The sequence below is a fragment of the Vipera ursinii genome (assembly GCF_947247035.1).
Source record: "Vipera ursinii genome assembly, chromosome: 4".
Taxonomy (NCBI): Eukaryota; Metazoa; Chordata; class Lepidosauria; order Squamata; family Viperidae; genus Vipera; species Vipera ursinii.
The window spans coordinates 64,908,382-64,935,667 of record NC_139514.1 but is presented as its reverse complement, the minus strand read 5'-3'; the positions used below and the strand labels follow the sequence as shown (position 1 = coordinate 64,935,667).

At 39.0% G+C, this 27,286-nt stretch overlaps 1 protein-coding gene across 2 annotated transcripts; it reads right to left on the bottom strand.

Annotated features, from left to right (window-relative positions):
• Positions 1-84: 84 nt before the first annotated feature.
• On the bottom strand, positions 85-27,221 carry ACOT9 (acyl-CoA thioesterase 9). 2 transcript variants are annotated; one of them, XM_083361986.1, is made up of 16 exons: positions 27,070-27,221; positions 24,178-24,269; positions 23,640-23,666; positions 20,253-20,298; positions 19,613-19,783; positions 19,480-19,517; positions 18,018-18,101; positions 17,343-17,446; positions 16,847-16,920; positions 15,418-15,485; positions 15,051-15,162; positions 13,236-13,326; positions 9,963-10,048; positions 5,340-5,427; positions 3,954-4,104; positions 85-3,132 (listed from the first exon to the last, which is right to left on the bottom strand). In XM_083361986.1, exons 1-16 carry the CDS (start codon positions 27,081-27,083, stop codon positions 3,068-3,070), a joined length of 1,311 nt encoding a protein of 436 aa, XP_083218112.1. In that variant the 5' UTR covers positions 27,084-27,221; the 3' UTR covers positions 85-3,067. The 2 variants fall into 2 exon arrangements, with proteins under 2 accessions (XP_083218112.1, XP_083218113.1); XM_083361987.1 differs by lacking the exon at positions 23,640-23,666.
• Positions 27,222-27,286: the final 65 nt, after the last annotated feature.

Below are 27,286 nucleotides of genomic sequence, written 5' to 3'. Positions count from 1 at the left end.
CTGTGAAGTTTCAAAAATATCTTCAAGATTCCTTGAACATTAGAAAATCATCTTAATCAAATAATTATCACAGAACTGAAAGGACAGAAGTGAGCCAGTAGCAAATGTATTGTTTCAATCAATATATATACATACACACAGACATATATATACATACATATACATACGTATATGTAGGCTAAAACATGTAAGGAACGGCTGATAATAATAAGTTGGAAGGGACCTTAGAGGTCATCTAGTCCAACCCCCTGCTCAGGCAGGAAACCCTATACCCTAGTTTAATGGAATTGGGAATGTCTAGTTTAATGAAGAGAAGAGTGAGGGTTGACATGATAGCAGTGTTCCAATATCTCGGGGGCTGCCACAAAGAAGAGGGAGTCAAGCTATTCTCCAAAGCGCCTGAAGGCAGGACAAGAAGCAACGGATGGAAACTAGTCAAGGAGACAAGCAACCTAGAACTAAGGAGAAACTTCCTGACAGTTAGAACAATTAACCAGTGGAACAACCTGCCTCCAGAAGCTGTGAATGCTCAAACACTGGAAATTTTTAAGAAGAGACTGGACAGCCATTTGTCTGAAATGGTATAGGGTTTCCTGCCTAATGAGCAGGGGGTTGGACTAGATGACCTCCAAGGTCCCTTCCAACTTTACTATTATGATACACACACACACATACATACTTACACACACATTTGTTCATAATTTTCAGTATCTTCTAGGAGTGGAGTAAAAACAAGATTCACGAGACAGTTATTAATCCAAAAACATTCCTGTGGCAGCAGGAGTTGGTCATAGTTTATTATTATGAAAACAACGCTATTTTCACTTTCTCATTTGTCCCAGTGACGAATCAGCACTTTGCAGGTAAAACTCAAAAAATTAGAATATCGTGCAAAAGTTCATTTATTTCAGTAATGCAACTTAAAAGGGGAAACTTAATATATGAGATAAGACTCATTACATGCAAAGCAAGATAGTTCAAGCCGTGATTTGTCATAATTGTGATGATTATGGCTTAACAGCTCATGAAAACCCCAAATCCACAATCTCAGAAAATTAGAATATTGTGAAAAGGTGCAATATTCTAGGCTCAAAGTGTCCCACTCTAATCAGCTAATTAAGCCATAACACCTGCAAAGGGTTCCTGAGACTTTAAATGGTCTCTCACTCTGGTTCAGTAGGAATCACAATCATGGGGAAGACTGCTGACCTGACACTTGTGCAGAAAACCATCATTGACACCCTCCATAAGGAGGGAAAGCCTCAAAAGGTAATTGCAAAAGAGGTTTGATGTTCCTAAAGTGCTGTATCAAAGCACATTAATAGAAAGTTATGTGGAAGGGAAAAGTGTGGAAGAAAAAGGTGCACAAGCAGCAAGGATGACCACAGCCTGGAAAGGATTGTCAGGAAAAGGCCATTCAAAAGTGTTGGGGACTTTCACAAGGAATGAACTGAGGCTGGAGTCAGTGCATCAAGAGCCACCACACACAGACGGATCCTGGACATGGGCTTCAGATGTCGTATTCCTCTTGTCAAGCCGCTCCTGAACAATGTCAGAAACGTCTTACCTGGGCTAAAGAAAAATAGGTCTGGTCTGTTGCTCAGTGGTCCAAAGTCCTCTTTTCTGATGAGAGCAACTTTTGCATCTCATTTGGAAACCAAGGACCCAGAGTCTGGAGGAAGAATGGAGAGGCACACACTGCAAGATGCTTCAAGTCCAGTGTGAAGTTTCCAAAGTCTGTGTTGATTTGGGGAGCCATGTCATCTGCTGGTGTTGGTCCACTGTGCTTCATTAAGTCCAGGGTCAACGCAGCCGTCTACCAGGAGATTTTGGAGCACTTGATGCTTGCTTCCGCAGACGAGCTTTATGGAAATGCTGACTTCATTTTCCAACAGGACTTGGCACCTGCCCACACTGCCCAAAGCACCAAAAACTGGTTCAGTGACTGTGGGATTACTGTGCTTGATTGGCCAGCAAACTCGCCTGACCTGAACCCCATAGAGAATCTATGGGGCATTGCCAAGAGAAAGATGAGAGACATGAGACCGAACAATGCGGAAGAGCTGAAGGCCGCTATTGAAGCATCCTGGTCTTCCATAACACCTCAGCAGTGCCACAGGCTGATAGCTTCCACGCCACGCCGCAGTGAGGCAGTAATTGCTGCAAAAGGGGCCCAAACCAAGTACTGAGTACATATGCATGCTTATGCTTTTCAGAGGTCCGATATTGTTCTATGTACACTCCTTGTTTTATTGATTGCATGTAATATTCTAATTTTCTGAGATTGTGGATTTGGGGTTTTCATGAGCTGTACGCCATAATCATCACAATTATGACAAATCACAGCTTGAACTATCTTGCTTTGCATGTAATGAGTCTATCTCATATACTAGTTTCCCCTTTTAAGTTGCATTACTGAAATAAATGAACTTTTGTACGATATTCTAATTTTTCAAGTTTCACCTGTATATAAGGATCACATTTTACTATCAGTACCGGCACAGGACAGGGGGTTTGTACAAATACAAAGAACCAGGCTTACCAAAACTTTCTAATTAAAAATAACTTTAAAAAAACAACTACCAATCAGCACAATGAGATTTTTTATGAATCCAAAGGGAAAGGAGAAAAATATCTTAATTGGCCCAATATAGTGTCCCCGCTATATGCTGCATATGGGTTTAAATAATGTACAAGTTTTTAAAAGGTATGAAAGATATTCAGGAGCATTATTCCATACTATTTTCTATATTTCCTACTCAAAAGTAGCTTTTTTTGGTTCCTACTAATTATTTATTTGCACAATATTTTGCCCATCCCAATCATAATTGGATCCTGAGCAAGATACTCTATATTTGTTTTATGCTTAAACGTATGAAGAATATATGCAATGAGAACATTAAAATATCTGTATAAATAGTAACAAAAATACCTGAATAGAAATCTAAAATGTTTTATAATGTTTCTGTACTGTTTTTGAAGTTTTTGGAGTTAAAATACTTTTGTTCTGATAACCATTATATTTGAAGTTTCCAAGGCCATCCAAAGCTGTAATTCTGTGCTGATCCTATGCTGTGTTTTCTTTCATAACCGAATCAAAGTGCCGTTTTCCATCCAAATACAACATAGATTCTGAAAGAAAAGCAAATATGTCAAGCTTCATAGGATTACATGATCAATTGGATGCTCAGGGCTTTTTTATTTTTCACAATTTTCTTTACATCTTAATTTTCTTAATTTTTTTTAAGCCTGCTTTTTCCAGATAGATAAAACCAGTGTTCGTGTCTTCATCATCATAAGAATGCTTAATTAGTTCTTTAATTTAAAATAATTTGTATAATACAAACTCAAAAAACTGAAGATCAGTACTAATAGAGGACATGAAATATGATTTAGATACAGATGAAAGACTGAAAGTAATCTGAAAACTGATAGCATAGATTAGTATGCTATAGTAAAGTTAAGGTTCCCCCGCACATGCGTGCTAGTCGTTTCCAAGTCTAGGGGCCGGTGCTCATCTCCGTTTCAAAGCCGAAGAGCCAGCGCTTGTCCGAGGACGTCTCCGTGGTCATGTGGCCGGCATGACTAGACGCCAAAGGCTCACAGAACGCTGTTACCTTCCCACCATAGTGGTCCCTATTTTTCTACTTGCATTTTTACGTGCTTTCGAACTGCTAGGTTGGCAGAAGCTGGCACGGGTAACAGGTGCTCACTCTGTTACGCGGCACTCGGGATTCGACCCGCCAAACTGCCGACCATCTGATCGACAAGCTCAGCGTCATAACCCACTGAGCCACCGCGTCCCTCTAGTATGCTATAGCACCAGATAAATGAAGCTATGAGAGACAACAAACAAGCTCATATTTCTAAAAATCACTACTTTTAATGTTAGAATTCATTACAAATTATTTTTTTATTGACATAGACAGTGAGATATTGAAATGATTACTCACCACCATATGTCTTGGGAACAACATCTGGTATTTCCCTCTCTATCATAAATGTGAAATGGAAGACATTGGTTGTATGGTGGACCCTGGTGTCTGGATCATAAACTTCACTGTGCACCCGAACCTGAATGTTATTTTTTTCAGTATAACATACCTTTCAAAATTAAAAATTAGGATCAACTGATTATCAGGTATAGATATTCAAAAATGAATAAAATATGCAGGACATTTTATTACAGGTAGTCCTCATCTACAACAATTTGTTCAGCAATGGTTAAAAGTTATGAGGATTGCTTACAACTAGTCATTGAAGTTCCACCCATCCCAGCGCCCCACTGGTCATGTGATCACAATCTAGGCACTTGGCAACTAGTTCACACTTCCAACACGTTGCCAAGCTTATTATTACGTAACTGCCATCCAGAAGTCAATAGAGAAGCCATCGGGGTGTCAACACTGCTAACATCGGATGTTCTTGCTTTGACAACAGATGGAAATTCAGCCATTTTACTCTCTCGCTTTTAGAGTTAGTTGATGCTGAGAGGGGGATGTGGATGAGAGACCAGTTAGTCATAACAATAATAACTCAGCCATGGGAATCCAAGGTGATTGCACTCAGAGTTAATAAAGATTTGGCGGGCTGGAGAGCTGGGAAGAAAGCCCACGCTTCAAGCTAATTGGGGAATGTGATTTATGGCTGTTATTTGGAGAAGAGAATTGTGCTTTGCTACTTTGTGCCCAGGGAAGGGTTTTTTGGCTTTAACTATGTAGTGCCCAGGGAATTCAGTTTTTGGCTTCAACTATGTAGTGCCGATACTTTGTTTCTTGAATAAAAGATTTTTTAAGGTAAAACAATGCCTCGAAGTTCTTTTGAAGAGTTTCACCTGTCAGAACCATGACACAGGGAAGGTTGCAAGTCACTGGGGAATTCTTCCCCACCCATGTAGTCTCTACCAGCACCTCTGTGCTTGCATTGTGCCGGCCATTTGCACACACTCTGCTCCCTCACACACCCTCTCCCATAATTCTTATTCCCTCCCCAACCTCCCAGTCATTTACCAGCCAGCCAGCCTGCGATTTACAACTTCCTGCTGGCTTCCCCATTGACTTTAGTTATGGAAAGCCAGCAGGAAGTTAGTTACCTTGCCTAACAATTATGTGCAGATTAGTTAACGACTGCAACCATGATTGCAGAGATTGCTAGCAAAGCAGTCACACTTTACAACCACATCACTTAGCAAATGAAATTTCAGTCCCAATTCCCATTTTAAATCAAGGACTACCCATATTTTTAAAAGATTAATATTTATCCAACTTCTTAATGTTCAAAGGTGGAGTAATCCAAACATTTTAAATTAGTTTGATCTATTAATATTTTTAGTCTATTACCTGGGAAGAAAGTAATAGCAAGGATCCAATTTCAACTGGTTTTTGAAACATAATATCATCTACAGCTACCACATAAGGTCTGGAGTTTCTGGTGTAAGAAAAAAAAGCATATTTACACATACATGTACTTTTAAAAGATGGACATGGATTATATGTTAAATTATATTCCATGTTAGAAACTTCTTATGATCTTGAAATTTGTTAATAAATGTTATAAAATATTAGTATATCAAACAAATCTAATTATGCATATTTTGCAAACTCATTGGAATATAGATTTTCAGGTGTACATGACAATCCAGTAAAAAAAAATCTTAAGGAATCCTCTTGATTACTCAGGTTCATAACTGGTTATTATAGTATACTATACTCACACTAGCAAGTATAAAGACTTTATTATTGCATTAAGCTAAAATCAACAAGCATTCAAGCAGTTGATTTTACAGTTCATAAGCTATTACTAGAAGATAACTACAAGTAAAATAACAACTCACATTTGTTATTTAAGAACAAGGTTAACTATTATGTGGAATTCCACAGCCATTCAAGTGTAACATGGTCTTCAAATAAAAATGATGTTATTTGATTTATACTGCTTTTCCTTTCCACCAGTGCCAAAAGCATACCTCCCTACATTTGAATATACATACGGTAACTGATAACATCAGATATGAACTTAATAATTTCCTTTGAACAAGTGCTAAAGGGTACACCTAAAACCAAAATGCCTCCAGGGAGCACAAGATCTTTGCAACTTTGTCAGATAACGTCGAATCAAACTAAAATGTGTTTGATCTCCTATGTTGTGCCATACATTTATGAAGTTTCGCTTCCCCAATGTACAGATCTGCACATGGCTCACTGCACTGTACTGCATATACTACGTTGCTTAGTTTGTGTCTGGTTGTTTTATCCTTGGGGTGGACAAGCTCCTACCCTAGTGTATTCTTGGGTTTGAAGTGTGCACATACGTTTTATTGGTTGAAGATCCTCCTGAGCTTTTCCAATATTCCTGCAACATATGGAACTGACTACGTTGCTTCGTTTATTGTTTTCTTGGTCTGTTATGGAGGAGTTACTGCTGGGTCTTTTTTGAGATTTGATGAAGGCCTACTTGGGATAACTGCATGTTCTGCAAATTAACCTTTGTCCTATCTTTTCTCTACTGCAGCTCCCTATAGCTAGCAGTAAACTCTTCACCTTCTTCTCCCTCTCTTCTCTGAACTGGTGATACCTATTCCTTTCATGCTGTCTAGTAACATCATCAATAGCTATTGACTTGAATTTAGTGCAACGATACGTCTATTTATTAAAGAAATATTGTTCCTTACAGCTGCTACAATCTTGAATCGATAACTGCTCAGTGAACCCAATACAGGCAGTCTTACAACCATTCATTAAGTAACCATTCAAAGTTACAACAGCATTGAAAAAAAGTGATTTATGTCCATTTTTCAAACGAACATTGTCGCATCCCCATGGACATGTGATCAAAATTTGGACACTTGGCAACTGGCATATATTTATGACGGTTGCAGTGTCCCAGGGTCATGTGATCACTTTTTGCAACCTTCTGACAAGCAAAGTCAATGGGGAAGCCAGATTCACTTAACAACTGTAGCAAGAAAATGGGGTAAAACTCGCAATAAGAGTTTTGCTTAGCAGTAGAAATTTTGGGTTCAGTTGTGGTCATAAGTCTGTATCCTACTCAGAATGAGATGGTTGTTATCTCAACAAACTGATTTCTGCCGCACAGGGTTAACAGATGAATAAAATCTCAGTTCCTGCATTCTTAAGTTACATCCATATTCACTGTCATCTGACACAGCATTTAATTAGTATTGAAAAATTAATCTTAACTACACTGGGCCAACCTAAAATATGTGAAAACATTATATCAGGCAATACAGTTACAATTGTATAATCAGATAGTGACTTAAAATTAAGTGGTTTTTGTGAAAATGAAAAGCCAAAAAGGCATGGTAAATATAATTTAATAAAGTGTTATTGATTTATTTTCCTATGCATCTGCTCAACAACAGTTTTCTGTGAGAGGGACCTTGGAGACTTAGTGGACGATCACTTAAATATGAGCCAGCAGTGTGTGGCAGCAGCCAAAAAAGCTAATACAATCCTGGGTTGTATAAACAGGCATAGAATTAAAATCACGTGAAGTATTAGTACCGCTTTATAAAGCCTTCATAAGGCCACACCTGGAATACTGCATCCAGTTTTGGTCACCACATTACAAAAAAGAAAAAGGGCAAAGAAGGGCAACTAAGATGATTAAAAGTCTGGAGACTAAAACATTGTTCTGTTCCAGCCTACAGAAATGTCAGGGACAACCCCTTTGTTATATTCAATAGGCTGGAATTAAGCCAACCAAATTTATTTGCAAAACCTAAATGAAACAGTTCAAAACAGAGTAAAACAAATACAGACCGAGACTATATCAGAAGCTCTGCAAACGGTTGCCTTCAGCAACCAACACCTCCCACACATTCCCCTTTTAAACAACAGTCTCAGGGCGTGGCTTCTCTTTGCCTCCTCCTGAGGTGCCTCATTGCTTTTCTTTGTTCACTTCTGCTTGTCTGCCTCCTGCTTCCAGCGTCCTTGAACAAAGCCAGCTGTGGATTGTCTTCGTCTAATCTTTCAGGCTCACACAGCTGGGTCTGAGGAGGAACAAGACGGGAGGGGCCTGGCTGAGAGCTCTGTGATGCATCTGCAACCAAAGGCTCTCCAAACCCCTCCTCCTCCTCAGAATTGTCTGATTCAGCTGCCGAAACCACAGGCTGACGCTGAATCACAACAAACATAAGAAGAACGGTTGCAGGATTTAGATCTGGCTGGTCTAGAGAAAAGAAGGACTAGAGGGGACATGATAGTATTCCGATATTTGAGAGGTTGTCACAAAGAGGAGGGGGTCCAGTTATTTTCCAAAGCACCAGAGGGCAGGTCCAGAAACAATGGATGGAAACTAATGAAGGAGAGAAGCAACCTGGAATTAAGGAGAAACTTCCTAACAGTGAGGACAATTAATCAGTGGAACAGCTTGCCGTCAGACGGTGTGGGTGCTTCATCACTGGAGGTTTTTAAGAAGAGACTGGACAGTCACTTGTGTGAAATGGTATAGGGTCTCCTGCTTGAGCAGGGGGTTGGTCTAGAAGACTTCCAAGGTCCCTTCCAGCTCTATTCTGATTGATTGATCTTAAATTTTCCCTCACTACCAAAGCTTATGCTTTGTATATTAGTACGTATAAAATTAGGCCAAATATATCTGCATCCAGTGCAGGAATGCTGTAGAAAAAAATCATTCACAGCAGGGCTGTTATTTAATTAAGCAGCAAAAAGGTTCTAAGTTCACCCCCTCCCCGTTCCAATCTTCCAAAAATCTTTCCATGGCTACTATGTTTGCTAGCCATTCCTCTTTTCAGCATCTTCCCACCAACTTGCCTATCCCAATGGTTTCAGCATTTTCCCATTCCCATACAGCCCAGTGGCCCTCTTCCCAATCTTCCCAATATCTTCCTGCTATTGCTTCCAATCTTCCCACCAGCCTGCTCCATCATTTTCTATTGTATGCTTCTACAGGTAGTCCTCAACTTACAATAGTTCGTTTAGTGACCATTCCAAGTTACAACAGGACTTGAAAAAACTGACTTATGATCATTTTTCACAGCATCCCCCATGATCACGTGATCAAAATGGCTTGGGTCCGGATTATCTAAGGGAACACCTGCTGCCGGCATCAACTTCCCATCGTCCTGTGCGCCTTCTCAGGGTACTGCCGGTTAAGGAATGCCGGCGGGTTATTCCCAGGGGAAGGGCATTCTCTGTGGGCGCGCCGGCCCTCATTTCGCTGGGACTTGAAAACCTGGTTCTTCGAGCTGTTTGGCCCAGACTGAGGGGTTTTAACTAATTTAATTTAATTGGGTTTTAGTTTAATTTCAGGGACTGTAATTTAAGTATAGTTTTTAATTGCTTTTAATTTTTGTATGCTATGTATTTTAATTCTCCCTGTAAACCGCCCTGAGTCCTATGGGAATAGGGCGGTATATAAATTTAAATAATAAATAAATAATAAATAAATAAAATTCAGATGCTTGGCAGCTGATTCAATGATGGTTGTAGTGTCCCAAGGTCATGTGATCACCTTTTGCGACCTTCTGACAAACCATGTCAATGGGGAAGCCAGATTCACTTAACGACGGTATTACTAACTTAACTGCTGCAATAGCTCACTTGCCAACTGTGGCAAGAAAGGTCGTAAAATGGGGCAAAACTCACCTAACAAATGTCTCAAGAAGAGAAATTTTGGGCTTGTGGTCGTAAGTTGTGGACTATTTGTAACATTTTAAACAGTGTACATTTTTGTTCAGTTCAATTCAGTTTCAGAATGAGAAAAGATGAGACGTGACTGAGAAAAACATTTAATAACTACACTTACATCTATTTAAAGTGCATTAGGCTTCTTGCTCAGATTGCGCAAAGTGACCAAGCAAAGGAAGAAGGGAACTTTAAGAGAGCTGCTAGGTGAGAAGGAAGATTGACATCGCCCTTCCCTAATGTTCTGGCAATGTTATATTTCAAGTGACAGGAAGAGAGACATAGCCTAGTACTTACCCATAGCTGTAGGCAGTAGCCCATCCAAGTTCATATGCTTTTCTCATGAGAAAGCCTCCAAAGATTCTGTTGAAAATGTTACGTTCCTATATTCACAAATATCCATAGGACTAATGAATTTTGAGCATTTATACAGAAATTATTAAAGACAGGAGTTATCAAAACCTCTACTGTAGTACAGTTACTCCCTAAAATGATAAATATTTCTTAATATGATTTCAATTGGGGCTAGAGTTGAGCAAGAAATAAATATACCACTTGCTTTTAATAATTACAAATTATGTATTAAAGGCATTTTTAAACTTTATAAAACTGAAATTGTCCACAGGGTGCAGACAAAGCCCAGGGAAGACTGACAGAATTCCCATTCTCTTTGTGCAAACAGATTAAGTTTAAAAAAAAAGTGACACCCTCTCCCACGGCTATTACGACCAACACACACACACACACACACACACACACAGAGAGAGACAGAGAGAAATCCCAAGACATAGACTGAAAAATCCTGACTTAGTATACATCTACATGCATACATCCTCATCCCTTTAAAATTAAGAGCAATTTGTATTATTAGAATATTCCATAAGAAAAAGTTCAAAGTGCATAATCATGGACTCTCTGAAAACACAGAACCACAATAACCTAGTCACCAGTTGTATATTATAAAACAAGATGAGATATTCCGTCTATCCACTGAAGTGCTACTTTTGCTATAAGAGGATTACATATTTGTCATTACTCTGTGCAGAATCCCAAAATCAGCAGAACGTATACAGGTGAAACTCGAAAAATTAGAATATCGTGCAAAAGTTCATTTATTTCAGTAATGCAACTTAAAAGGGGAAACTAATATATGAGATAGACTCATTACACGCAAAGAAAGATAGTTCAAGCCGTGATTTGTCATAATTGTGATGATTATGGCTTACAGCTCATGAAAACCCCAAATCCACAATCTCAGAAAATTAGAATATTGTGAAAAGGTGCAATATTCCAGGCTCAAAGTGTCCCACTCTAATCAGCTAATTAAGCCGTAACACCTGCAAAGGGTTCCTGAGACTTTAAATGGTCTCTCACTCTGGTTCAGAGTGAGGAAGACTGCTGACCTGACAGTTGTGCAGAAAACCATCATTGACACCCTCCATAAGGAGGGAAAGCCTCAAAAGGTAATTGCAAAAGAAGTTGGATGTTCCCAAAGTGCTGTATCAAAGCACATTAATAGAAAGTTATGTGGGAGGGAAAAGTGTGGAAGAAAAAGGTGCACAAGCAGCAGGGATGACCGCAGCCTGGAGAGGATTGTCAGGAAAAGGCCATTCAAAAGTGTTGGGGACTTTCACAAGGAGTGGACTGAGGCTGGAGTCAGTGCATCAAGAGCCACCACACACAGACGGATCCTGGACATGGGCTTCAAATGTGGTATTCCTCTTGTCAAGCTGCTCCTGAGCAACAAGGTCAGAAGCGTCTTACCTGGGCTAAAGAAAAACAGACCTGGTCTGTTGCTCAGTGGTCCAAAGTCCTCTTTTCTGATGAGAGCAACTTTTGCATCTTATTTGGAAACCAAGGACCCAGAGTCTGGAGGAAGAATGGAGAGGCACACACTGCGAGATGCTTCAAGTCCAGTGTGAAGTTTCCACAGTCTGTGTTGATTTGGGGAGCCATGTCATCTGCTGGTGTTGGTCCACTGTGCTTCATTAAGTCCAGGGTCAACGCAGCCATCTACCAGGAGATTTTGGAGCACTTCACGCTTCCTTCCTCAGATGAGCTTTATGGGGATGCTGACTTCATTTTCCAGCAGGACTTGGCAACTGCCCACACTGCCAAAAGCACCAAAACCTGGTTCAATGACCGTGGGATTACTGTGCTTGATTGGCCAGCAAACTCGCCTGACCTGAACCCCATAGAGAATCTATGGGGCATTGCCAAGAGAAAGATGAGAGACATGAGACCGAACAATGCAGAAGAACTGAAGGCCGCTATTGAAGCATCCTGGTCTTCCGTAACACCTCAGCAGTGCCACAGGCTGATAACTTCAATGCCATGCTCATTGAGGCAGTAATTGCTGCAAAAGGGGCCCAAACCAAGTACTGAGTACGTATGCATGCTTATACTTTTCAGAGGTCCGATATTGTTCTATGTACACTCCTTGTTTTATTGATTGCATGTAATATTCTAATTTTCTGAAATTGTGGATTTGGGGTTTTCATGAGCTGTAAGCCATAATCATCATAATTATGACAAATCACAGCTTGAACTATCTTGCTTTGCATGTAATGAGTCTATCTCATATATTAGTTTCCCCTTTTAAATTGCATTACTGAAATAAATGAACTTTTGCAAGATATTCTAATTTTTCGAGTTTCACCTGTAGACAGAACAAGCTAGAAGCTATTTAGTCAAATTTCCAGAAAGTTCTGTTAAAACCAATGTGGAAGCATATGAAGTACATAATTATGTTCTGGAAGAGGGAAGAATCACTGATAAGATCCAGAGATCCAGTAACTATGCCTGATTCAAGTGCTTTTTGTTTTATTGCTAATAAGCAAGTTATTGCTTAAGAGCCACTTTGGTATAGTGGTTAAAGCATCCAGTTAAAAACTGGGTAACTGTGAATCTAGTTCTGTCTTAGGTGTGAAACCAGCTGGGTGACCTTGGGCCAGTCACTCTCAGCCCTGGAATGGCAAATTACTTCCAAGAAGCCTTGCCAAGAAAATTGCAGTGTCTTGTCCATGCAGTCACCAGGAATCAACCCTGAGTTAAAGACACACACAAAGACACAAAAACTGTTGCTTAAAAATGCTGCTTGCTCCAAATAAGTTGCAGTATATAGGAAGTGATGCATATAATGTATATAATTTTGTTTTATAAAAAGTGCTTGTCCGCTTTAATGTAAACGTTTGTTATATTCTAAAAGAGAATGCCTCAGGGCCATAGATTAATAAAACTGCAAAATTGTTTAGCTCTGTTGCAGTTAATTGAAATTAAAGAAAATTCCCTCCAAACGGCTACCAGTCAGAGCTACAAGCACAAACATGCAATGGCAGTTATATATTTGGTGTGTATTTCTTGAGGAATATAGCTGCAAAGTCTTCTTTAAATATTAAGGGTACAGAGCAATTAAATTTCTGAAGATGTTTCATGACTTTATGGCTATGAATATTTATCAAGAAACCAAACTGCTAAATAGCTATTATAGAAAGTACCATATCGTGTACCAATCTGAAGCAAGAGTCAAGCCTAAGGATTAGTCTACATCAGCTATAGCTCAGTAAATACCTGTGGATGACAGATCTCCAAACCCTTTAATTTTGTGTCTTCCATCCATACTGAATTGGGTGGCAATAGCCGACTACGAAAACTTACTGTCCTAAAAATTAAGAAAGACATGTGAAATTGTCAAGAACACTGTTCTATTCCAATATTGTGAATTTCAACCTTTAGCTAAAACTATATGGATACCACTTCGTCCACATGTTGAGCATGGGAATAGGACCTTAAGTTCCCCTACATATCTTAGCTTGTCTTCTCTGAGACCTAAGCAGGATGGTCAACGATAAGGATTGATGGTACCACAGGACAATATCTGGAGACTCCATATTTGATATAGATGTTGGAGAATCCAAGTGTTCTGTACCAGCCTGCTACCGGCCCTGCAGAAAAGGCAGGGACAACCCCTTTTACAAGAAGGCAAGAGGCTGGAATTACGCCTGCCAAATTTATAGCTACAAAAACAAACAAGACACGAACCAAGAAACAGGAGCTTTAAGAAACAGGAACTATCCAAGCGGTTGCCTTCAGCAAACCAGCCCTCCCACACATTCCCCTTATATAGAGTTCAGGGCGTGGCTTCTCTCTGCCTCCTTCCGAGGAGCCCTATTGCCTTCCTCTGTTTACTCCTAATTGACTGCCTCCTGCGTCGGGCGTCCTTGAACAGGGCCAGCTGTGGGTCATCTTCATCCACGCTGTCAGGCTCACACAGCTGGGTCTCCGTGGTGACCAAGTGGGAGGGGCCTGGCTGAGGGCTCTCATCAGCAAGATCTTCAACCCCCTCAGCAAGGTCTTCAACACCCCCCTCCTTCTCCTCTGAGTCGTCCGACCCAACTGCCGAACCCACAGGCTGACCCTGAATCACAACACCAAGAACATCTTGTTATTCTTTCCCAATACTATGCTATAAACATGTTTTCAAACTGTCCCTCCTCCAATTCTTCTCTATAACAACTTTCTTGTGAAGTAGGTTAGTCTGATAGACTGGCTCACAGTTACCTACTGTGCACTTATTACTGAGAATAAATTTAAACCTGACTCTATCTATTCACAGTCCAGCAGCTTAACTACTGCACCATGCTCTCTGGGAGTCCTCCAAACTGCGGGCTGCAGCCCGGTAGTGGGCCATGGGCTACTGGCCACTGGGCCATGAGACAGGATGGCCACTGTGCACACGTGTATGCGCACACCCCCACGCACGCTAGCGCTGCAAGCCGCAGGATACAAAAACAGAACGCCATGCCACGTGGTGCAAAAATGGGCCACTGCTGCACCTCGAGGTGTAAAAACAGGATGCCACCGCGCCTTGGGGTGTGAAAGGGGGCCTACGCCGTGCCTCGGGGCGCAAAAACAAGCCACCACACCACAGGATGCAAAAACAGGCCGCCATCGCACTGTGGGGCGCAAAAACAATGCCAGCGCACCACAGGGCACAAAAACAGGCGTTGCACTGCCATGCTGTGCAAAAACAGGCTAATGCCACGCCTCAGGGTGCAAAAATGGGATGCTGCCACGCCTTGGTGCACGAAAAGAGGCCAACACCGCACCTCAGGACACAGAAACAGGGCACTGTGCACAAGAATGGGGCAGGACTAGTATCACACAAGCGCTAACCTGCCCTATTTGCGTCACACGCATGCTCACAGCCCCGTGCACGTAAGTACATGCGCCCATGCCCGTGCATAAAATGATTCCCCCGCCCTTTTCTTCCGGTCCGCCAACCAAGAAAGGTTGGTGAACTCTGCTCCAAATTGTTATCCTAATATACATGAAATGCATCAAGTTTGAAAAATGGTGACAAATGTTTATAACTGAACTGCCTACCTTGAATCCAGAGTATTCAGGAATATATTGTGGATAACGTTTCTTTCATCTTCAGTAGGAGCAACCTTCAATAAGGAAGCCCTACTAGATTCAAGACGCCTGACCTTGTTCTCTGATCAATGGAATGAAACATGTAAAATGAATGACAATCGCTTCCAACAGCTGTATTTCACCCCTTTTTCAAAACTGATGAATAATACTTTTCTGAAATCTGTAAGCATGCTTTAGGCTACTGTAGGTACCAAATTATTTCACTCCCAAAGAACCTATGTTTCCCCCAATTATTTAGGAATGGCCACAAAACAATATTTCTCCATCGTTTCCCTCCCCCCAAAAAAAAATTTAAGCGGACCAGGAGAGTACTTACTTTCTCCTTCCCTGAAGATTTTTTCCTCCTCTGGGGTTTCAGCAATTAATGGATTGACAAATGCTGGTCTGAGGATATATTTTAAAAAAACAATATACATTACAGAGGGAAAATGAAATGTTTGGGGCTACAAACCAACACAGTTACTTATGTACAAGTTCATTTGCAACGAGAAATCTGTGTGTCTATTTTTGTGTTTTAATACAACTTTTTTCTTATTTTTACTCAACAACACAAATGATTTACGTAACTTGAAAAGACAATTATCTAAAGAGGACAGTCAATGCAGTCCACTAGGACAGCGTAGCCCTTCAGATCTGAAGCCAAAAAATGCCCCAGAGCATGCAGGGAAATGAAAACATAACACCTGTCTGGAGTTAAATATGTCTATGGATCCTACAATAGCTGAAAAATTGACAATAAGGCCCAGCTGCTATAAGGAATTGTAAACAGGAGCTACATTCATTACCTGTGCACTCTAAAACTCCTTTTTGCCTTCAATATAAAATACCGTACAGCCACACAGTCTGACTCTAGTTATGGCGAAATAAATAGTATACGAAGTAAACAAATAAGACACCAATACTAATATAATAGGTCATTACCCCTAGCATATTCTTTGAGCCTAGGACTCAAATAAATAAAATAATAAAATAAGCAATAAACTATTTTCAGACACATGTATGTTTAACACCAAAAATGCAATCCTATACCTTTGAACATAAGAGTTTTTTGCTACAGCTTTAAGCCAAATTCAAAACTAGAAAACTAAACCAATAACATTGAATGAAAGGCAAAAATAGGACCTGAGAAGGAGGATGGGTGACACAGAAATCAGAGCTGCACTTTACAGCTATTCACAATACAGGGAATCCTCGCTTAAAAACAACATACTTAGTGACTGTTCAAATTACAATGGGCTGAAAAAAATGACTTATGACCGGTCCTCCCAGTTACAACTGTTGTAGCATCTCCATGGCCATGTGATCGCAATTCAGGCTCTTGGCAACTGTTGCACATTTACAATTGTTGCAGCATCCCACAGTCAGGGGTTCCCATTTGGAACCTTCTTAGTTGGATTCCAACAAGCAAGGTCAATGGGGAAGCCAGCAGGAAATTGCAACTCGTGGTCACATGATGTCTCACTTAACAACCACTTTAGTTAGCAAAAATTGCAATGGGGATCATTACATGCGGACTACCTGTAATTGGAAAGTTACAGAAAAAAATGGAAACATCTCTATCTGACTGTACACAGTGGAGAACCTATGATATTGCCGAACTAGAACCCTCAGCTTCCCTCTGGTCATGCACCCAGGGGCTGATAGTGGTTGAAGATCCACAATACTTGAAGGTCAACATGTTCATCATCTCTGACCATCATTTCCATTCCTCACTGATTTCTTAAATAAACTGCTAGGAATATTACCTTTTATTTTCTGGATCACGGGCCACCATGACAAAAGTTGCATCTAACATAGGGCAATAGATTCCATCAAGTAACTAAAATAAAAGAATATGAGAGGGGAAAACATGATTAGAATCTGTATGCAGTGATAATTCAATTAAAACTTGATACACTGTTTCAAAACAACTAATTTTTCTATGGATGCCAAAAAGAAAAAAAGTAAGTTAATTTAAGTAGAATACATACTGCCAATATTTATTAAAAAGGGTTTATAAGTAAGATTCTCCTTGTCAATTTAATTTTGCTAGTCAAAAATCACATTCTCTTTAAGCAGACCAAAATACACTTTAATAAACATGGATGTTACATTCCAGTTTGCACTTACTCCTTTTAAATACTGTCTTACTATATGGCTAACCTGCCACAGGATTTTGTTACAGGATGCAGTATTGCTTGCCAAATGTAAGAATCTAAATTCAAAAACTCTTATGGGCAAATGAGGTTCACTGTCATTAACCTGAAGCATGTGTATCTTCACTTCCATTGAAGTTTTTCCAACCCAGGAAACATTCCCAGTAAACTTGATATCACAATCCGGATGAATATGCTGCTTCCATAAACCTAAAAGGGTAGAAGAAAGGAGTCAGAGCACAGATTCTAAGGATGGATAATCAACATTTATCCAAGGGCGGACAGTACTACTTCTAAGAGATCAATTTGGGGTCAGCAACCTTTTCAGGCAACAGGAGCTTCATGCAACATTATAGTATCAATTATTTTCCACGGCAACCTAAGCAAGAACATTGACATTCTTGGTAATCTTGCAAGAATTTGGTCTTTTAAAATGTTAAACACCATTATTTAATTTTTCCAGAAAAAAGTAATAACACATCTGGCTGTCTTTCCTGTTTCTATAATACAGTGTCTGGGATATAATGTCTTGCCTATGAAGTCATATATTTATTCAGTTGGACATTCGAGCAAAATGGAGAGGCTAGATTCAAAAATGGCATGTTGGCAACAAATGTATATTCATCAGAACATGTAGTTATTTCTGAAAAAGTTCATCTAAAAATGTCAGGAGAGCTTTGTCTTCTTTTTTGCACCTTCCCCCCAACATCAGGTTTAAATCTTAGCTGTTTTTTCAGTGTGAACTTCCCAGATATTAACCCATTAATAATTAAACACCTACCAATTTTATCCACGAGTGCTGTAACAATTGATAAAGGAGATTTCAAAGTAGCTTCATGTTTTGTGTGAGTATAACAAATAAGAACTGTAAACAAATAAAAAACAGAGATGCTATATTAATTACTCTTAGAACTTAGGCATTTTTAAATGTACAAAGTTTATAGACTTAAAGAGAGTTCAGTCTGCCAAATTAAGACTAGTAGGGGTAATTTATTTATTTACTACAACATGCAGTGCTTTTTTTGTAAAACAAAAAGGTGCTGGAACTCACACATGCCATACAACCCGCCTTGCCTACCCTACAAGGTTCCATCCAAAAAAGGTGCCGGAACTCCGTTCTGAGCGTTCTATGAGAAAAAAAGCCCTGACATGTAATATTGTACAACGGCTTGTTCTGTCACTGTTGGTGAGGCTGTTTTCTCCTTTGTACTTTCTTGATCAGGCTGTTCTTTATATCTTCATTGTCTGAATTAGTAGTTCCTCGCTTAGGGGATTAGGGTACACTGTACCCTGATAAGTCAGGCTATTATTTATAAACAAAAAGCAAACCCCATTCCCTTCTAGCATTGAAGATGTTACCTAGTTGGGTAATGAAACATCTACAAATGAACAATCAAGTTCGGAAAGCACCAAGGACTTGACAGTTCAACCCTATGTATGTATGTGTATAAATGTATGTGTGTATGTATGTAGTTCTTTACTAAGAGAAGATATTATATATATACACATACATACATACATACATACATACATATATATATATATGTATATATGTATGTACATTAGTAAAGAACTACCTTGAAAGACTTAAAATAACATAGCAGGAAAATAACAAAAGCTGCTGCCAAACTTTTAACAGTTAATTGGTTATACCGTTCTTTAATCTGGATTACATACAACTTAATATTATGTTTTCAGTTTATATGAGTTTATATAAATAAAAACTTTATAAGTAATGAATTAATAAAGCAAAAACTGGCAGTGGACAACACACATTCCAGAAGCATTTTTCATTGCTACAAAAAATACATTAAGCAGGAAGGCATAATAACGTTATCTGCACTTTTAAAGGAGTTCTAAATAATTAATTCAATTTAATTCATTAAGCATAATAACTGCTTTCAGAATAGATGGGAACAAAAAAATTCAAAAGATGAACAAATTTTTCTACCTTCCTTCACTGATCCCACGGAAGCAGTTCATTACCAATTTTCATCTTACCCAAGCAACCACAGTCATTAAGAACAATGCTAATTGTAGTATCAGTTCAGTGGTTCCAAAAGAGAGTAGCCAGTTTTAAAGCTATCCCTATGCAATATGTTTAATTAACAATGATATAGATGTTATAAATATATAATTATATATAAATATATAATTATATAACTATATAATCCAAATGTGTTTAAATGTTTCCAACCTATTAGATCACTAGAAGAAAATGAAATTATATAAGTACCACATACCTCCTAAGCTGTCAAGGTCTTCAAGAATTCGACCAAACCTAAAATATTATACAGCAATTAACCTGTATGCATGTTACAGCACGAACAACCAAGTGTTTTATTTTACTGAACAATAAAAGTAGTCTACCTTTACCTGACAGTGTTTTGCATATTGAGATATTTTTCTCTTATTTCGGGCTGACTTCCTAAAGGCAAGATGACTTCTATATAGCTGTCTTTCATTTTCCTAGGGGGCAGGTCAGCTTGGGTTTTAGCAAGGAGTGTATGTAAGGCTTTTCTTTCATTCATTGCTTGCACATGGTCTCTGGAGGAAGGAAAAAGCAAAATCAGATTATGCCATATGGGTAAAAATCAGAACGTTAAACCTGACCAGATGAAGGTGCTGAGAAATAATAGTTAATCTTTGCCAATGGCAATTTCAGGATGTTTTTTAAGGATGATAGCAACAATGCTGGGTTTTCCCAAAGACATGTGATTTATTTAGAAAATAATATATGTATGATCACGTCCACCTCCAAACCTCAGTTTATCAGACTTCAGATGCAATGGACAAAATCCAATTGATAGTTTAGGCATGTATAAAATCTCATTTGTACTTAATTGGCATTCTAGTCTCACACACTATCTTTCCCCCATTAGTCAGTTAAATTATAGGTTTACTCTATTAAGCAGCTACAGGCCATTATTAATCTGCAAGAATATATTGTAATGCCCTCTTTCACCTCTAAGAAATGCAGCTGTACCATGGTTTATATATATATATAGCACCATACCTCCAATTGGTGGATGCTCCCACTATCTCTCTCAATTTATTTCGCACTGAAACAAAATAAAACCCAGTCAGAAGTATTTAAAGGGATAAATCTGACCAAGGACCTCTACAGTATTGCACTTTTGAAAAGCAGAATTGTAAGCAGAAGGCATGCAAAAAATGACTGAAAAGCAAAAGCTGGTCAGGTTCACTGAGATTCCAATGAATGGCATGCTTTCTCGTTTCTATAACATTTTAATTTTCAAAAAATCCAGTTATCTAGGAGACTTATTCATTTCTTTTGAATTTAAATTTAAATTTAAATTTCAGGCTGCCTACTCCTTCACAACCCTGAATGGCATACAGGAATTCAAAAAGAACAAAACAATACCATTAAAAACTATGAAGGATCATACAAGAATATTTGGATATCGTGGCCTACTCTTGAGTGTTACCCAGCAAGACAGGTTTGACATTCCAAAATAAATATTCAAATCAGGTCACTGTATGTACATATCCATACTCAGTTGTCCTAAAACTGCAAGGAAAATTTAAACAAGGAGCAGGTTTACCTTTACATAACTAATAGGACACCAATACACATCTGAAAATTCACATCTAGATTCTGTAAACAAACCAGATGCATTTTCTGACACATCTCAATCATAGCCATCAGCATTTGTGCTTTAGCCAAAATGTCACACTCCAATAGAAAAGGAACGTTACAAATTGATGACGGGAATAGCACCTATGGAAATGTGGAGTTAGATGAGAGTTGGAATCTTTTTTTAAAAAAATTATATTATACAGATAGTCCTTGACTTCCACAGTTCAGTTAGTGACCATTTGAAGTTACAACAGTATTGAAAAAAGTGACTTATGACCATTTTTCACATTTATGACCATTGCAGCATCCCCATAGTCATCAAAATTTGGATGCTTGGCAGCTGACTCTTATTTAGGACGATTGCAGTGTCCTGGGATCATGTGATCTCCTTTTGCAACTTTCTAACAAGCAAAGTCAATGGAGAAGGCAGATTCACTTAACAATCATTAATTTCACTTAACAAGTGTGGCAAGAAAGGTCATAAAATGGGGGGAAACTCACTTAACAAATGTCTTGCTTAGCAACAGAAATGTTGGGCTCGATTGTGGTCATAAGTGAGAACTACCTGTAGATTGATCCAAATTATTTCTTTGTACCTTGAGTCCTATTTCATTCTACCTGCACTGTGTGTCTGTGTGTGCACCTGTGCATACATGCACACACAAACATCACACCTAGAAGATAACTGGGTTAAACCCAAAGGTTCTGTCAGATTTTCTTTTCCTTTATATTACTGTCTTCAGGTCTCAATTAACTCCTTAACATTAATTGCATAATTCTTCATTTGTGTCAGAAGCACCTTCAAAGTAGAAACATGGGGACTAGGGGGATGCTGCAATGGTTATAAATATGAAAAATGGTCATTCAGCACTGAGCAAATAAGATAGGTATAAAATAAATCATAAAAATATAGCAAATGTAAAAAGTATGTAAAATAAGTATGACTGAAAATAAATGCATAATAAACTTCTACACTATTCTGAAATCTACAGTCTCTTTCTGAAAATGACTGTAACCTATCACTCTGTTCCTTACAGAATGCTAAAAATGTGTTTCACCGATCTTTTCCAAGTAAAAATACAAAAAGAGTTTTCTCTTGGATATTGTAATGTTTAATAACTTGGATATTAATTTGTTTATGTTTTTACTATTATTATGTTTACTTTTATTTTGCTTGTATTTATGTTAAAGGGGAGTTAAAGCGCATTATGAACTTGGTTATTTATATAGTTGGTTAATGTTAGTTAGATTATGATTATTATATTTGTAACACTGTACTCAGCTCTGGGAAGTGGGGGAGGGAGAGGGTTTTTTTTAGGATGGGTTGGTTTTGGGGATTATATTGTAACTTTTATAAAACTTTTCAATAAAAAAGAGTTTTCTCTATTGAAAAATAGTGGAGGCAGCAACCCTCTCACTGAGACTGTGGAAGCGAGCAATAGTAGGAATTGTAAACACCCATGTAGCAATTGTGGGCACCTACTTAAAGCAGCTGCATCTTTCCAAGGACTGTGCAAGAAAAGCACTCTGTTTAAGGTATTTGTGATAGATGCTACATGTAGATGTACCTGAAGCACCTATTTTCCTTTCAATATAAAGCATTGCATAGCCTTAATATTTTTACTGTGGAGAAATACAAGAATATTTCAAATGGAAAATGAAATTATCTGATCTCCCCGTTAACACTGATGAAGAAGGGCAAGTAGAGGATAAGGCCCTTTTTTGGAAGCACCCTTGGCTGCTTTGCTTTGGCCAAAAACATGAGTGAGATATAAGATGTACTGAGGAAGAAAAAAAGAAAATAAGACCAAGGTAAGAAGTGGAATAAATCATCTAAAGCAGACATGTCAAACACAAGGCCCGGGGGCCGGATCCGGCCCGCAAAGTGGTTTCATGTGGCCCGCAAAGCCATCCTGGAAACAGTGAGGGAACGGCCCCCACTGCCCTGGCCCTGGCCCAGAGACCCTCCTTCTGCTAGAGACCCTCAGATCTGTCCCACTCCTGCCCAGGCCCCCATAGGCACCCTTGATGCGAACGATGTAGAGCTGGCCACGCCCACCCAGTAGGCCAGACACATTCTAGCCACACCCACCCAGTAGGCCACGCCCACCTAGGCCATACCCACCCGGGCCCCTGAGGGCAACCGCAATGCTGATGCGGCCCTCAATGACATTGAGTTTGACACCCCTGATCTAAAGAAAGTACAAATAAGATGGATGGATGAAATAATATACTGTTGGCCTTACATTTATTTCCGAACATTTCATACCTGCCAGAGAGGGTCTGTCATTTGCTTAGATTGGTCAGCAAACAAGGGAATGAATTCCACTGGCAGAAAGCAGGTAAGTGCCTAAGAACTTTGGATGGATGACAAACCAGGGTACTAAGATTTAGAGTTCAAGTTCCCATCTAAATACGATATTTTGGGACAGCCACCTTTTTTTAGCCCAGAAGAAAGTAAGGAGGACATAGCTTTTGGAGTGCTCAGAGATAGAAATATAAATGTAATAAATAAATAAATTGCAAGCATAGGCCAAGAAGGCAAGGAGGATATAAAAGTGCAGATGATTAACTAGCTAAAGGTTAATTATGAAAAACAGCACACACATATAATTTGCATTTTGGATAGTAAGACGGATTTCATTTGCTTAATAATATAAACCCATTTAGTATCATTAAGAGGAATGTCAGAAATGCCCCAAAATATGAACTTAAGTTTTTCATTAAACCTCCAATAAAGACAGAAGAAGCATAACAGAGCAGACAGTCATATTAAAAAGCATACAGGTTACCACAACACACCATTATTCACATGAATGGGGAAATGTCCTGTGAAAGAAAAAACAATTAGACTATCAGGGAAACTTTTATAAAAAGGGGAAAGGAAAAATAACTGTATTATTTTTCAAGTCAATCACACAAGATGGTATGCTCAAGTACATATATTCTGCAGTACTGATAACCTACTTCTGCCCCCAAATTAAAATTAATTAATTTTCCAGCCAAATACAGCATGGCAGAAGATCAAAGTGGATGAGTTTTTTTCCTTCAGTTTCATATTCCCATATTTATTTATTTGTTTCATCTAGATCTCTGTTGGGGGAAAAAGTTTTTAATTACGCAGTAAGATGTGCCCAAAATATATTTGGTATAAAAAGCTTTGCCACTCACAGAAAACTAAAAAAGAATCCTGATTATTTTACTCTTCTAATTAATTCTACAGCTTCTAAAAAATAGACAAATCACTAAACCCAATATATTGCTAGTTTTATTCCTGAGGAAAAAGAACAACACAGACAATTATAGATTTCTGAATTTACTATTACAGTAGTTACATTACCTTCTTCCATGTTCTGAATAACCTGGGAGCCACTGCTGGATGATGTCAGCATCCTAAACAGGATAGGATGGGCCTTGCTTAATGAAAACCATCTGTATCAAAAGAAAATACAGAATTGTCAATAATACAGCGTAGCATTGAACTCCTTAATCCTATATTCAAGGTCAATACATTGAATGGACTATCTTCCTCTATTTTAATGTCTTCCAGATATGTTAGGGTTATAGCCCCAAAATTCTTATCCAGAGTCACCCCTGGAATGCCTTAAACTGGCAATATGCAAAATAAGTTGCCATAAAACAGATATGAATTGTGTCTGCTTGCTGCCTTGAGTTATTTATAAAAATAATAAAGATGAGATATCAATAAACAAACACATCCTATACAATAGCATAACAGTTTCAAAAGGGTGATCATCCTCACACTTATGCAGAATCCCATAATCTATTTAATCTACATCCACATATAATCATATGTACAAAGAATTTGCTTTCCAAAGAGGGGGGAAATATTTCCAAAGTTATCCAGGCAAGAATAATTATTGAACATATCAAAATCATTTTTTCATTTGCAAATGGAGAAAGAAATGAGACAGCATATTGCACAGGGCTGTGTCTCCCTAGCTTCATATGACACATGCTTGGAATTTACAAGAATCTTTGCAAAAAGAGGCTGTTTCCAGAGTACTCCTAGGAACTTGTGCATTACTCTTTCCAGAATGATTATAAATAAGCCTGCTCTAAGATTTCATCTGACATCAAACTTCATTCCAGTATTTAAGACTGTTAGCCCAAAGCAATCGACATAGTTGAATAAGGTATAAACTTTGACTATTTATTTCCACTAGCCATATGCCATTTTGTAGCTATTTTCCACTATTGGATTAAATCTTAGCCTATCTTCCTTGAGTTGACCAAAAATATTGCCATTCCAAATTTTTCCAAATTATTTCCTCCATGCTGGTCCTGTAATATCTATGGTGGCTTTGTGCCAAACATTGTTGTCCTCACTAGTCAGTATGCTTATATGCCATTCCATTTGCCTCTCTTTCTCTGTGGTGTTGTCATCCATCTATTCTATCAGCCTCATAGCTTGAGAAAAATATGTAAAAATCAGGATTCTGTAACAAGTAAAATTAGAGCTGCTTTATTTACCCTGATCCCATGTCGGTCTTTAAACAAGTCCATTTCTCCTTCAATTCTTCTCTCCTTTTCCTAAGGTTACTTTTGAAGAGTGTAGTATGAGATATTTTTAAAGAGTATTTAGTTGAAAGTTGAAACTTGATAGATTGCAATGAAGAAAACTATTAAAATGTACAAAGAGGCTTGGGCATTTTTAAATATTTCTCTAAGCCTATCCCTACATTAATCACTTTGTAAAATCATCACTTTTTAGAGAAGGGCAACAATCAAAAGAAAAATAACAGTGGTGGAGTTGAACAGTGACCAAAAGTTTGGGGCATGGTTAATCTTCTAAATACATCTGACATTTATGTCAACATGCAGAGGCTGGTCACTTGATCCCTTTAAAAGAGGATGAAAGCTAGCAAATATTAATACACTCAGTTGTCTACAGTAGGACTCTTGTCTGAGGTTTCAGGAGAATAGAATAGAATAGAATAGAATAGAATAGAATAGAATAGAATAGAATAGAATAGAATAGAATAGAATAGAATAGAATAGAATAGAATAGAATAGAATAGAATAGAAGAATAGAATAGAAGAATAGAATAGAATAGAATAGAATAGAATAGAATAGAATAGAATAGAATAGAATAGAATAGAATAGAATAGAATAGAATAGAATAGAATAGAATAGAATAGAATAGAATGATGATAGCAGACTGGTTCCATATTGGGTTGGGATCTGACTAAGGCTCTCTCTTTGTGGTCAAAGTGGGGCACTGGGATATAGGATGTGAAATTAAACTACAAAAGACCAGTATCTTGTCTGAAATACATCGTTCCTATTTTCTGCTACCCAGGGCCTTGCAGCTTTACTTCGAAAGCAGCATGGTAAGCAAAGGAAAATTTGCAACTTTCATTTCCAAATATGGAAAAACGTTTCTAAATATCCCAGAACACACTAAACTCTTAAGTAACAAACTGTGCTAATCCAAAATAAATCAACTGCGCTGGAGTTTCACATAAAACCCCCGATTCACCCAATACACTTAAGGCTTTATGTGGCTGTTTGGTATTGCCTTGGCCACACAGTGGGCTGTAAACCATAGTTTACGGAATTATATCCGATTGCACAGAGACGGGAAAGCTTCCTACAACTCAAGGAAGCAAGACTGGGGGAAGCGACGTTGCAGAGTACGATCTTCATTGGCGGACGGGGCAGCCACAAATCTAACTCTCCAGCATGCAGCGAATCCTGCTGTTGTGCTGAGCTTATCGGTGGGCGAAAAGAAAGCGCAGACCCAAAACAGCAACAGTTCAAATCCAGGCGGTGGCTTGTCTCCACCCAAGTCTTTTTTTTTCCCCTCACACTGCGCAAGTCGAAAGGCTCTAGGCCCAGGGAGCAGAGAGAGGGCGGGCTTTGCCCTTAGGAAAGGATTCGTTTCGCGAGGCGATTGTAGAAAGAAAACCGGCGCCTTAAATTCCCTACACCAGGGGTAGGCAACCTCGGCTCTTTTATGACTCATGGACTTCAACTCCCAGAATGCCTGAGCCAGCTGCTCAGGCATTCTGGGAGTTGAAGTCCATGAGTCATAAAAGAGCCGAGGTTGCCTACCCCTGCCCTACACAGTACCCGCCTCAACCAACAGAAGCCTGTTCCGCTCCTGACTCGTTACTCTCTCTTTTTTTTTTTGCCACTCAGGGCCCACGTAGCTTGTTGCAAAGGCAGGATCGGGGAAAAGGGCTGAAGTTGCTATAAATCACTTACCCGCGCGACAGCATTTTGTTCCCAGAGATCGCTAAAACGCCTGGCGCCGAGACTTAAAAAACCGCTTGCTTCGGCCCCGCTCCGTTACAGCCTCACGGCTAAGTCGCTTGTGCCGCCTGCCAAACGACCACGCCTGGAACAGGAACTCGGCTGTGCTGGCTAGACTGGCTCAGACTTTCCCAATTCTTCAGGAAGGCTTCAGTGGTCTTTCCCGCCT

What these genes read in the sequence shown, in the direction of transcription:
- ACOT9 (XM_083361986.1), bottom strand. An exon ending in GCTACTGCCTACAGCTATGG is followed by an intron (nt 5,428 to 9,962) that starts GTAAGTACTAGG and finishes TTCTTACACCAG; the next exon opens with AAACTCCAGACCTTATGTGG. An exon ending in TGCTATTACTTTCTTCCCAG is followed by an intron (nt 4,105 to 5,339) that starts GTAATAGACTAA and finishes TAATTTTGAAAG; the next exon opens with GTATGTTATACTGAAAAAAA.